Genomic DNA, 13,126 nt, shown 5'->3' with positions numbered 1-13,126 from the left:
CCGCTAAAAAAAAAAAAAAAAAAACGAATGCCGAATACATGGATAAATAACTTGGGCAAACTATTTAGAATCGGGCGGTAACTTGCGCCACCTATCGAGATTTCTAGCAGCCTGTTTTTAAAAAGAGGACAGGTGTGTTAACACTGCGAACGACCACGACTACACAGCAACCCTACATACAACGAAGGCAACACAGCACACAGCTACACAGCACCGACATGTACACAAACACAACAACCGACACTACGCCCGACACTTCCTACTCGATATCCATTTCTCCCCGCGGCGCATATAAGCTTGACATGTGCGGGTGAGCTCTTTGGTCGCTGACCATTACAGATTGATAGAAGAATACACAAAACACGGCGCAATGGAGAGCCGTGTGTTAGAACTGTTCGCATTTAAAAAGTATGGAGGCAAAATCTATAATGTTAGTACGTTGCAATAAATAACGATATGTTAACAATAAATCTTAAACCGGTCATGAAAAAGTTCAAATTTTTGTTATTTTCTTGCTTGACCAGTGTTATGAGCAGTCCGACTAGCTTGAATCAGATAAGAAAACAAATTATTGGGATTTTGTCATTACGTATACAATAATAAATGAAAATGATCTTTGCGCAAAGCATTTTTTATATATTTTTGTGAAGGACATCCGGACATCCGCCCAACACTTCACTTGCGCTAGTTACAGCAGTTGCAGTACGGGAGCAGACGCCTTCACTTTTGGGACGTTTTGATGCAGTTTGTTGTCGTATGTCGCGTCGGTGTCGAGAAGAGCGGTGGGGCTTGGGAGTTTGTGACCGGTGTTATTCGTGAACACTGGTGTGGGGCGCTGATGCGTCTTTTTTTTTTTTTACTGTCACCACCCCGAACTTTGAAGATACACGGGCCCGTAGCAGTGCATTATGCTGAATCGCGAGCTCCTTCTCTGTGGACGTCGCTTTCCTGGTACCACTCGTGGATACTGCAAGCGTTTAAACAGTGTGCACCGTCTCGCCTACATCCCCGGTGACGTACTCGACCTGTTGAAACTTATTGCTTCCGTCATTTTAGAGTACGCAAGGCAGTTATCTCGTGGGTCTGGTTTCGGTTATAAAAGTAAGGCAAAACGCTCGTAGTTCCTGCCCTCAGTACACGTTGGATATCTTCCGCACTTTGACACCGGATAACTGAAACAACGAGGATTTACATTCACTTCCGAGGTTACTCTCGCCGCTTCCTCACCGTTGAGCAGCAGGATGAGCTGGCGACAAGCCGCGGATGAAAGGCTTGAGCATCAACAGCCCAAGCGCACTCGGTGCCGATGCGGGCGACGCGGGTTTCTGTCAACCGGGAGGCCAGCACAAACCGTGACCGTTCCAGCTCTTCGTCATGACACGGTGTTGCAGAGAGCAGGGTAAAATACAGCTACACGGATCACCGAAGCAAGCGACTGCTATCTTAAATCTTGGCTTGTGATTGCGCCTTTGTAGTAGATCATCTTATTCGTTTTGCTGGAGAGACGCAAACGACGGGCATAACAAAATCGCTTGCATATTCCGCATATCTCACAAAAGCATTTACCCTGTCACCTTGCGAAAAGCGCGAAACACGGAGTCCGCACCGTCCTAAGCTTCCCGTTTTTTACCTGCTTTAGAGCAGTTTGTACCTGCTAGTAGATATGCCTACTGAAACTGAAACAGGGCAGTGCCAGAGAGAAAGAGACAAAGTTGAGAAAGCTTGCTCGCTTTCAAATTTGTCAACTCTCAAGTGATTGTACCATTATAAATGCACCAACGCGTCTTCCAAAATAAAGAAAGAGCACTACGTTAACAACATAAAAAATGGTCTCAGTACATGCATCTGTGGGCAGGTAGGAAACCTTGCCCTAATTTATTCACGCCGCATGATTGGCGCAACAAACTCGTTGCAGGACCGAATCATCTACTCGAGCGGTGTGCGTCGCTATGCAAACGCAGTCCAACACGAAGCATAAAGAACGGCAGATTTAAGACAACAATCCGGAGTCCATTATTCAATTAAAACAACGTAATTTTGTTGAAAACGCCCGCTGCTTCTTACTCACGGTATGTGTCGGGATACTTCCACAGTTTGAAACGGAACGAAGGAAGATTTACTTTTAAAAACGCTCGCTGCGTCCTCCCAGACCAGCTGGACCGGATCAGCTGACGACGACGGGACTGTACCCGTTGAACCTCCACCACGCAACAAACAATCTGCGCTCCGTGTTAAAAGCGTGGTTCAAACAGACCCGGAATACAAAGCACCGCACCACACTCGACGAATGTGTCAGCTCTTTTTCGCATCGCCGGGTTGCACCAAACAGAACGAGATCGCCGAAGTCAACGCCGCGCTGTCGTGTACCTTTGCTTGTGGTTACGAACCCGTGGACCCTGTGACTCCCTTCGCTTTCAAAGCACACACGACGATTACGAATGCTACTTTCCGTCTTTCAGGAACATCACAGGGGCACTTCTCCGGTCACGTCTTCACTATGTGCTCGCAAACTCCGAAGCTCTCTGCGAAGCTTCTCGCGTCCCGTCAAACCAAAACAGTAGCGGCGCCATGCGTACTTGCCAGATTTTCTCCGGTCAAACAAAAACCAAAAACAACGAAAGCCAACCGGCGCTTGCTTCCAGCGTACATCGGCGTTGCGCTTGCGCCGTGGCCAGATCGCTTGCAGTTGAAGGTTGAAGCAAAAACGAAACCAACTGCAATGTCACGTGTTCACATCGAGGACACGCTTTTTATATCCATTTTAACTGTTTGGAACGAATAATTAGACCCATGACTTTATTTGTGGTGTCTAAGAAACTGTTATAAGGACCCCTAAACTAAATACAAACATGGGCGACACGAGGGAAGCCGCATTTCCATCGACCAGAAGATGGCGGCGAGCACGATAAGCGCGGGTTCACCAACGTCCTGCGACATGGCGCAATTGCTTTTGGTGCATATCTGTCTCCAAGACATGTTTCTTTCCGCGGCATTTGTCTCGACGGTCCTTTCTAAGTGTGTCCCCAAGCATTCCGGTGCTTCGATAGCCGGCAATGCCGCGGTCGTCGCCGGGGGCGATGCGTGTTATCGAGGTCGGCTACACGGTTATGCGTGTATGACCGAGCCAAAACACGTTTTTTACAACCTCGCATGATTTCTGAACGAATTATCCGTTACTCATCGTGTAAATTTATGGTAATTTGTGTAAATAGCGTGTTTTTCACCCCAAATATTCGCCAAATACACGGGACTTGCTAACAGTGTACCACACGATGCAGCATTATCCAAAAAGTATTTATTTGAGAAAGATGCCAAATAACAAAGCACTGAAGTGTCCACGACATTCACCTCTTGACGATCGCTCGGAATCTCAAAGGGTACGTTCTAAGGAGAGCTTTTTTTTTTTTTTTTTTTTTTTCAACACCAGCACCAATTAAGGCAAAGAAACGAAAGCGATTGGCCCGTTTTTCACCCCAACACGAACGGCTATTTTTGGAGATGACTGAGCACTCTACTACGCCGATTATCTCGGGGAGTGGGGAGAGCAGTTGTCATTAGCTACGTTTACATTGATACCACAGTAGCAGATAAAATCCAGTTGGCGTATAGAATCGTCTTATGTGAAAACTTCGATTCACTTTCCAAGCGCATCGAATCGGGTCCGAACCGATCCGTTTGAAGGGGTTGGGTTGAGATTCTCAAGCCCAGCCGAGACCTCCATGTAAACTCTAGAGATTCAGATTGAGTGTCTGAAGGACGGGCAAAGGAGGAGAAGGAGGGATGGGACAAAAAGCTAAGATGACCCTAGAACTCCCCCTCCCTCCTTGTGCCCTCGTCCAGACCGCGTCGTCGGTGGTGGACACCAGTAATCCCTCCCCCCCTGCCTCCCCCCCCCCCCCGACATATCACCTGGAGTGCCCTGAAGTCATACGACGTTATTTGTCACCACCTGTCCATTCAAATAAATACGAACGCAGTGGTTAAGGTGGATTCAATGCGCTAATTCAATTTTATACGCCAGAGTCTCATCCACGTAAACGCCGCCTTTGTTCGCAAAATCACGTCGAGGGCCGTTCGACCATAGAGTAATATAGTAAACGTAAAGAGAGGACACAGGAGCCGATTCGCGGCCCAGATAGTGCGTTTAATACCCTCCGCTACGTGGCGCTTTTCTGCAATTTGATTAAAATTAATTAAAACTCTTTCTGCGAAAAGTATTTATTTTTTAAATGGCAGTGCTTTAAATTTATTTAAAGTACTTAAAACGACTAAATAGTTTAAATCAATTACGTCACAAAAACCACGTGATGAATGGCGCCTGCCATGGCCTGCCTGCCTGCACGCCGTCGCCTCTGCATCATTCTGCATGGCCTCTGCTCGTCCCTGCGTCGTTCGTCTGTGCCGTGCGTGCCGTCCATCTGTGCTTTCTGCTGCATCATGTTCGGTCGACTTTGCATCAATCAAGGTGACGCATGACCGCCCGCATGCTGGCATGCTCGGCGTGAATTCCTGGAGCCGATCGGTTCGAGCTTCTCGCGCTGTTGTTTCTGCCGGGCTCTCTGGCTGCACTTGAACGTGTGTGCATGTTGATTTTCGATGAGATTGTTTTAAAAAAATAATTTGACTTACGACCCTGGACACGACATTGTCCATGGGTTTACAGATGACGGTGTTGAACTTACCTCTAACATTGCAGAGAGCCTTGGTTGTTATGCTGTCTGAAATTTCCAAAGGGTGCGTTTAGCCCCTCGCATACACTGTTGTGCACACTCCAACAACGTCTTCTGTTTAACGCAGTCTTCTCATTTCTCTCATTCGGGAGCTTAAGACTGTTGGCTTCACAGTAAATTTGGTCTGTGGTAAGGGGGCTTCAAACGTAAGCTTAATGTGTGTGTTGATAAGCCATTTTTTGAAGTTTACAACGAACACGTTTACTTTATCTTTGATGTTCCGCACCTTCCAAAAAAAAAACAACCAAGAGCAATCTCCAAGCCCACAAACTTTGCATTGGAAATGAGGTCATTGAGGGGTCTTCTATTGTTGAACTTTATTGTTCTATTCATGAGATGAGCTTGCAATTGGCTCCGAAACTTACTGAGAGACACATTTTTTCAAGAACCTTTCTGTAAGATGGAAGAAAATTGTGCCCCACAGGTACTGAGTGCCTCACTCTTTCTTGCAATCATTTCCCTTGTTTATGCCAAGGAACTTCCTGAGGCAGCCATGGCTACAGCCTATTTCTGTGATAGGATGTGCATATTTTTTATTGTCTAAATAGCTAAAAAAATTCAAGAAGACAGGGCAGAAGTTGCGTCATGCCATTCTAAAGGGGGAATCTGAAATACTTGATTTTCTCCACCAGTAACTCGGATGGATTTGAGCATGGCAGTTCCAAAGTAGGAGGCAGCCATAAGCCATCATTGGGTGGCAAGTTACTATAAAAAGTGTCCTCATGCTCTGGGATGAGCTTTCAAGCAGCCATGACTTTAAGTTCTTACTTACACGACGCCTGCAGAAAGACACACTTGAGAACGTTTTTGGAGCTATATACGACGAATGCTGGGCTGCAACATAAACCCAAATATGCATCAGTTCACCTCAGGACTAAAACACCTTTCAATAAAAAAACTGTTCGAACTGTCGGACAATGAAAGCGTAGAGGATGAAAAGGCTGACCCTTTAAAGGAGTTGCAAATATTTTCGCACCATGAAAGTTTAATTTCAGACATTGTGGAATGTCTTCCAATTGATAACTTCCCGCCACTAGAGGATATTTGTGAGCTGGCATCAGACATCAGGTCTAACATAACTGATGACTCGTGCACTTTTTTATTACGTTTGGGGCTGTTTGATCAAGCTTTTGCTTGAACAGACAGCTTACAGCAGTGGCTGTTCTCAGCTACTATCGGGTGAGTCTAATAACTTGACCAGGCCTCACCAGTACTGTCTTGTTCCTAAAGTGTGCCACGTGCCTGAAAAATTCTTCGGGAACTTAGTAGTACCATCACAGGCTGCCTTTCATTTCATTCAGCAACTAGAAAATCGCTTTCTTCCCATAATAGGTAGTGTAACACATGTTCGACGAGTGTGTGCCGAAACCGAACACTTTGAGGTCTGGGTGGTTTTAGCCTTTGCCCAGAGGAGTACCACAAAAGGTTTTTAAAATTGTTTTGCAGAATACGCTTGTGTTGACATGTTTGATTTCTTAACCGGAATTTGGACAAAGTTCGGTTGCACTCTTTAGTGGCTAGTAAGCAACGAGACAGGTTTAACTGTTAATAGTGTATTAACAGAGGTGGTTGCGAAACCAAAAACAAAAAGTGCTTATTAAGTGGGCGGTGCAGCTTGCTCTCCAAATATTTGTCTCCCCTTTTTCCAGCGAATGTGTATCACGGCTCCCTAACAAATATATTTGTCCGCTTTCTACAAAATTTAGATAGAAAATAGTGTATAGGGGCTAAAAATATTTGAAAAAATGTATCCACTTTTGTATCCACCGTCCATAGTTTTTTAGCCGTTTTTTTCTGAAGCCATATTTCTTTTCTGAACAATTTCGGGGAATGTTTAGGGACATTGAATCTTGTGAGATTTCGAATAGAGTTCTCATTGTTTGGTAATGGCTTGCCGGCAGTGAGTTTGAGGCAATGCAAATTGGTGTTTTTTTAATATTTGCCGGAAATCGGGAATTTGTACTATCCGGCGTGTGCTTCGCACTGTTATTGTACTCTTATGACTACTAATGATAGCGATGTCTTATTTATTTTTGCACTTACTTCCCGTACCCGAGTCGGCGTGAAAGTGAATGTATCATACAGCATGTTCTCCGTGGAAAGGGTTTGTTAACTTGGTTCCGCTATGATTCTATTACAAAGTGTACGATATGCCGAAGTCCTTCATAATCACTTATTTTTGTGAGTATCGATCTCTTTCGTATAAAACATACAGAGCTTCTGAAGTAAATCATGTATACATGAATGTGGTCTAATAAAATGTGCTCGAACCACTTACTGTTGTTGACCCCAAAATGCTGCACCAGCCAGGAGTCACTGCGGCGATTATGTAACTTCAATGCTTTACAATAGAAAAAGAACAAGAAATATATATACTTCTGCTTTGTAAAGTAAGTTGAAATATTGTTTGACACATTTTGCACAGACTCTATCATAAAAAATAAAGCAAAAGTGCGTCAGTATTAAAAAAAAAAACAAAAAAACAAAAAAAAACGGCGGCTTCGGAAGTCAAGGAGCTCCTGAGAGCCGAGCGAGGCGGGGAGGAAGGAGAGAGAAAAGGGTACCGGAGAACCGGAGCAGAAACGCCCAAACCGAAATCGAAACTAACTTGACCGGAAACGGAATTAGATTATGTTTAATACCGCCTGCTAGGAGCGCTACTTGTCACTGGTCTATCTGGGCCGCTGGGGCCTATGGTAGTGTCCGCTCTTTACCTTGTGTATATTACTCTATGGTTCGACGTTCTTCGTCTTTCGTTTCCCGTGAACGTCGAGCAGAAACGCTGGAATGGCACGCACTTAGCAGCCCTATTTTTTACAGTGGAAGATAGCACGAAAAAGGGTACGCAGCATGCATGAGAAAGATGAAGTGCAAACTTCGAAGAAAGACCGGAAAACTTAGAATGCAAAACTGCAAAACATAGGTAGAGAATCGCGCTGAGCCGTTTTCCGCAGTCCAAGAGTGAGGCAAAGATTTCCAGCTGATAGCGGGCGCGAGAGTCGCGCCAGCTGCATCATCATCATCAACATGGCGGCGGCCAAGGAGCGTTTTCTTAGAAAGGTGTACACCACGAGTCGCTACGGCAGTGACACGAAAGCACATTTCTTTGTTATGCCTATTATGCCATAAACATTATTCCAATATCGCCTTGCGCGTGCTGCCAACTTTTTTGTTTTATAAGATGTCAGATGCATCGTGAATATGTGCAGTAGCTCTTTTCTGTAAAATATCAGACGTTGCGTAGACGTCAACCGCTTTGTGTTTGGTTTCATTCGAGACCAGTCTGGATTGATTTTATTTACCACGGCAATACAACTTCCGGGTACCCTTACACGGACAGTCACAGTTAGCTAAAGGGGTTTGGCTGCCTAAGAGGGCAAGATCATTGATGAGTGCAAGTCTCAAACATGTGACAAATTACAACCATCTTCTAAATGACTAAATGTCGTCTGCGAGCCTGGTGCCAAGGCCAGTTGATGACTGCCCATACAAAAATATGTATGGACGTCCTATGTCCATACTGTTGCCGTTCTATTACCTCTTTGTCCATCCTATGGATTCCTGTAGACAGTTCTTAGACCGTCTTTGTACCATTGGTTTGCCACAGAATGGACACAAAAACGCTATAGAGATCTTCGCGAAAGAAAAAGTTTTTCCTTCCTTCCTATTTCCGTCCTATGGTCCCGGTGAGTCTATGGTCATCCTATTGCCTCTCTATGGTGTGAGCTATATATTGGTGCATTAATAAAGTGATGCCGGGCAGACGTTTTCTTTGGGTGTAGTGAGGTGTCCGAGTTAAAGAGTTTTAATTAAGTTCCGGGTATCAATATGTTACATTGATGTCTAGAGGCATATCCAACTTCAGGGTATACTCATTGTGGAGATGGATGTGTTTAGTATGTGCCAGAATAATGTTTATACTTTCTCAGTGGGAGGTAGGTATATGTGGGTCGCTGCGGCCCCCGTAGATATTCGCAACTTTCACAACCCATAGGGGGCGCACTGGTGCCTATCAAAATTGTGGTCATCTGGATGATCGTCGTTAAAAAGCGGTATACTAGGCTGGGTTTGCGCGCGACGCGTAAGTAATTGTAGTTTTGCTATATACGCGCAGTATCAGAGACTTACTTTATGTTTTTTTTCACGTCAGGAATGTGTAGGCGAGCCATTTTATTATGAGGCCAATCATTTAGGAGCTAGGGAGTGCGATTCTCACACCGCGGTACCACCATCGCTTAAAGTGGCTTCTCTATGGACCCCGTAGGGACTCCGTGCAGACCCTGTATGGCTTCTCTGCAGACTCCATAAGGAGCCCGTGTAGATCCTGTATGGCTTCCCTGTGGACCCTGTATGGCTCTCCTGTGAACCCCTTACGTACTCCCTATAGACCTTGTATGGCTTCTTTGCAGACCCCTAAGCACCCTACACTCTTTAAAATGACTTTTACAGGGCACGTTTTTGCGTAAAAACAAATTGGGAAAAGCTCTTTTTGTAGAATCCTTTATTGGAGATCAGTACAAAATGACAAGAGCGTGATGTTTGCATACACTTTTAGCTTACAGGGTTTTGCGGCACAATTAATATTTTTTTTTACAGCCATGCCTCACCGGCGACTTCAGGTAGCGCGTCCCGATTTGGGTGCGTCCTAACTTCGGTGGCAATTCGCGGCATGTCCGCCTGGGAGCCAAGGGTTGGCATCCCTTGAAAGCCCTCTTCTACCGTATATGTTTCGGCGCCAAAGTGGCCGATTAAAGCCCAAGCAGAACAGTCACATGCTGTCGAATATCGATAGTCCCAAACCAACACACGCAGTCGTGCAGTTATCCAAGTAGCCGCTGCGGGTGGAATGGTGGCGTTGCGATCGCAATTAGTTTGGTTTTCGAGTACAGATCGGTGCCGCTTTTTCAGAGCAAGATCTTTAGCACTTTCCCAACTGACTTAATCTAGAAACGTTGGTCGGTGCGGACCCCATAGCAGACCCCCTGCAGACTGAGTGGCTTCTCTGCGGACCCTGTAGGGACTCACTGTAGACCTTGTATGGCTTTTTTGCAGACCCCATGAGGACCCTGTGTAGACCATGTATGGCTTCCCTGTGGACTTCCTAGGGACTCCTTGTAGACTTCGTATGGGTTTTCTGCAGGCACCCTATAGACACCGTAAAGACCCTGTGTAGACACCCTATAGAGTCCCTATGGACTCTATATGGCGCCTTGCCATAGAGAGGGTATAGGATGACCACACATCATCCATAGAATAGGACGTCCATAGAACGTCCGTTGGCCAATATTCTATAGGGCAGCCATAGGACGACTTCACGGAGGCAACAGAGGTCGTGGCCTGCCTATAGATGCCTTTTGTTCTCCCTATGGACGCTGGTCTATAGAACGTCCAAGAAATGTCCATACATATTTTTGTAAGGGTGCACTCCTCCACGGCCTGTTATTTCGCAAGGGACGGTTTGCTAGTGATGCGGGTGTTCTCACTGGCGGGTATGAGGGGTTTCAGGGTCACGTTGCCGGTTCTGTAAGAGGGGGAGGGGGGGTACTTAGCGCTCCAGCAGATTCCACTCAGGAGACATAAACCGTGCCCATAATTTTCTTTGATTTTCGCTTATAACGACCTCTCCCAGAAAAAAACCCGCGTGCTGCCCCATAAAGCGCACCAATGCAATTAATTTGACTTAATTTCCTCACTTGGTCACCTCCTTTTTGCGAAAAAAATCGTATTTGAATATTAGAAGCGAGGACGACCTTATGGCATCCATTTGCCTGAACCGCTATCGGCGTCAACTGTGTTGTGCTTTAGTGTCAAAGCTGGCGTAGCTTGTACAGAGCAGTAATGCAGACAAAGTTATTGTGCGAGCGCGTCGCTTTGTTTGGCGTCTCCTTTGCGCGAGAGTGCGTGGGAATGAGACGTCGAACGAAGCCACGTGCTTTTGCAGCAGTGCTGAGCAACAGCCTGAGTTGCAGCACTGCGGAAGCGGCGCTAGCCTTGACAATCTAGCAGAAAATAGTTTATGTGGAGTTTTATAGGTACCTCGTGCCCACGAAGCAGGTCACGTGACCAAATATCTTTCTCACTGAGATTTTAGCCCCCGGGAGAGGAACCCACCTTTATCTGCAAAGCGCCCCAGGACATGGATTAATTTAAAAATGCTATTCAGCCGAGTCCCCTAAGCTCGTGGCAAGAGGCAAGGAAAACGCTTTCAAGCAATGGTTTTGCGTTGCTCGGGCCCGGCGTCCCTTTAGCGTGTTCGCCACCGGACATTTAAACACGATTAGGCGCAACCGGGCTGAATGCCCATCATTGCGCCCACCTCAAGCGCTTTTGTTTCCCCCGACAAAAAGAGCTACTTGGCAGTCCGTTCCAAGCGACGTGGGAACCAGAATTGGGGGGGAGTGAACGTGCTGGTGATCACCACTAGTGTCTTCCCAGTCTTATCTATGGCTTTTGAAATTGTCGTACTTTCTTCAAACCTTCGAGACTTAGCTTTACTTAATTTTGTCATGAAATGACACTTTCTAATGCAGAAAAAGAAGATTAAATTCATCATCGGGGGACGAGGTACCTATAGAGCTCGGTGACCAGCAGCGACTGGTTGAGCGAGTCCGCCGAATCTGGGCGGCCGCCCAGATTCGGCGGACTCGCTCAACCAGTCGCTGCTGGTCACCGAGCTCTGTGCCGGATAGGGCCGCCTCACAGGAGTAGAGGGTTGGGCAAGGAATGGGGGTGATACTCTCACCGAGGGGGGGGGGGGGGGGGGGCATTCCCAGCTGAATTGGGACGCGTTAAGGTGATCCCTGCCACATCCCAGGCAGGTGCTTGGGTAGCGGTTGGGGAACCTGCGATATCGCTGATGGAGATTAGGGAACGTAAACGTTCGAATTTGTCGCCAGTCCGCTGCCTCCGCCCGGGATAGCTCCCGATGCGGAGGGGGCAGGACCCGGCGGGTTGTTCGGTAGTATTCTGTTACCAGGTGGTATAGGCGTTAAGGTGTGTATCAGCTGGGGGTGCGGAGGGACTGGGAGTCTGCGGGTGCGTTTGGCTCTGAGTCCCCCTGTATCTTGATCCAATCCGACAAAGCCTGGTTCGTCGCTACCGCTCGGGCTAGTGCGTGAGCACTTTCGTTGCAGGATAAGTCCAGATTTGCACGGGTCCAGATGACCCGGATGACCGGTATTTGTAACCATTCGGTGGTTATGGCGTTGATGAGGTGTGCTGTCCGTTGGTAGAGGGTGTTGCCCGCAAACGCTCTGCACGCTGCTTGCGAGTCGGTGGCGATAATTATCTTACTTTTGAGGTCGGTCGTCTCTTTGCGTGGGATTGCGTGTGAGATGGCCAACGCTATGGCCATCTCCTCCCCCTCGTGGATTGATACTTTGTTTGAGATGAAGGCCGTGCTGTGGCAGGTGCCGTCTCTGTCTGTCACTGCAATGGTTACTGCTCCAGCTCTTTCCCTGTGGAGGGCAGCATCTGTGTACCGTGTTTGTGGGTCTGGGCCGTAGACTTTCTGTAAAGCCAGGACCCTAGCCTCTCTTCGTCCTGCGTGGAGGTCTGGGTGCATGTTCTTAGGGATAGGTGCCGCCTGTACGCGGTTCAGGATGTCCGGTTTCAGGCGCGCTGGGGCGGCTGGTTCTTCCTGCGTGAGGTTGGTGTAACCAATCTCATGCAGACATTTTCATTGTGAAAATTTCAATTACGGTGACATTTTCATGAAATGTCACGTTTAAATGCAGGCTTCCAGAAGGATTCAGTTCCTACAATACTCCTTCAGCCACATAATCCGACACGTGATCAACGACGATGAGAGCGTGGGCATCATTAGGTTTAACTCGTCTTGTAAAGTACTGCAGCACCTCATAAAATTGAGCATAAGTGGCGCACGCGAAAACCTTGCTGACATGGTGGATCGCCTTGAAGTCGGTGGTGGGACCTCTATCGGCTGCGGTCTTCAATTGGGCATACAGGTAAGTTTTGCCCCATTTGGTTCGGATACAAAAAGGCGGTGCATGGGCGTCTGGGCTATAGACAATTGCAAGCATGGCCCCTCACTGGTGCCCCATGCCAGACATTATCTGTAACGTTCCGTAATACCACCAAAGCCGTAGCTGACAGTTTACATTATCATTTCTGTACAGCAGACATAGAGCAACAGAAGCGCAGTACGCAAGTACAGGACTAAAGCCGCAAACTTAGCTCCAGGTATCCAAGCCGTCGAGTGTTCAGACGGTATTGAAGGCGTAAGGGAAGGGTACGGTTTCAGTCCCGTATTTTCATACTGCACTTCCATTGCCGTATTGTAACGGTAACAGTTCAGTTACCGTACCCTTCCCTTACGCCTTCAATACCGTCGGAACGCTTGACGGCTTGCATACCTCAAGTTTAGTTTGCAGCTT

The 13,126-nt window shown here is 47.0% G+C and overlaps 1 protein-coding gene across 1 annotated transcript in view; it reads left to right on the top strand.

Moving 5' to 3' along the window:
• LOC115320202 (calcium-activated chloride channel regulator 4A-like) overlaps positions 1-12,912 on the top strand; it is a 76,827-nt gene extending 63,915 nt beyond the window's left edge. The window contains exons 6-7 of the mRNA XM_042286929.1: positions 12,505-12,697; positions 12,799-12,912. Of these exons, the coding sequence (XP_042142863.1) occupies positions 12,505-12,697; positions 12,799-12,912 (307 nt within the window). The remainder of the gene's footprint in view (positions 1-12,504; positions 12,698-12,798) is intronic.
• The last annotated feature ends 214 nt before the right edge of the window (positions 12,913-13,126 follow it).

This window comes from Ixodes scapularis, unplaced genomic scaffold, assembly GCF_016920785.2.
Source record: "Ixodes scapularis isolate PalLabHiFi unplaced genomic scaffold, ASM1692078v2 PGA_scaffold8__174_contigs__length_109621045, whole genome shotgun sequence".
NCBI classification, from domain to species: domain Eukaryota; kingdom Metazoa; phylum Arthropoda; class Arachnida; order Ixodida; family Ixodidae; genus Ixodes; species Ixodes scapularis.
Note: the sequence above shows the minus strand (reverse complement) of the source record. Positions and strands in the feature narration are given on the sequence as shown.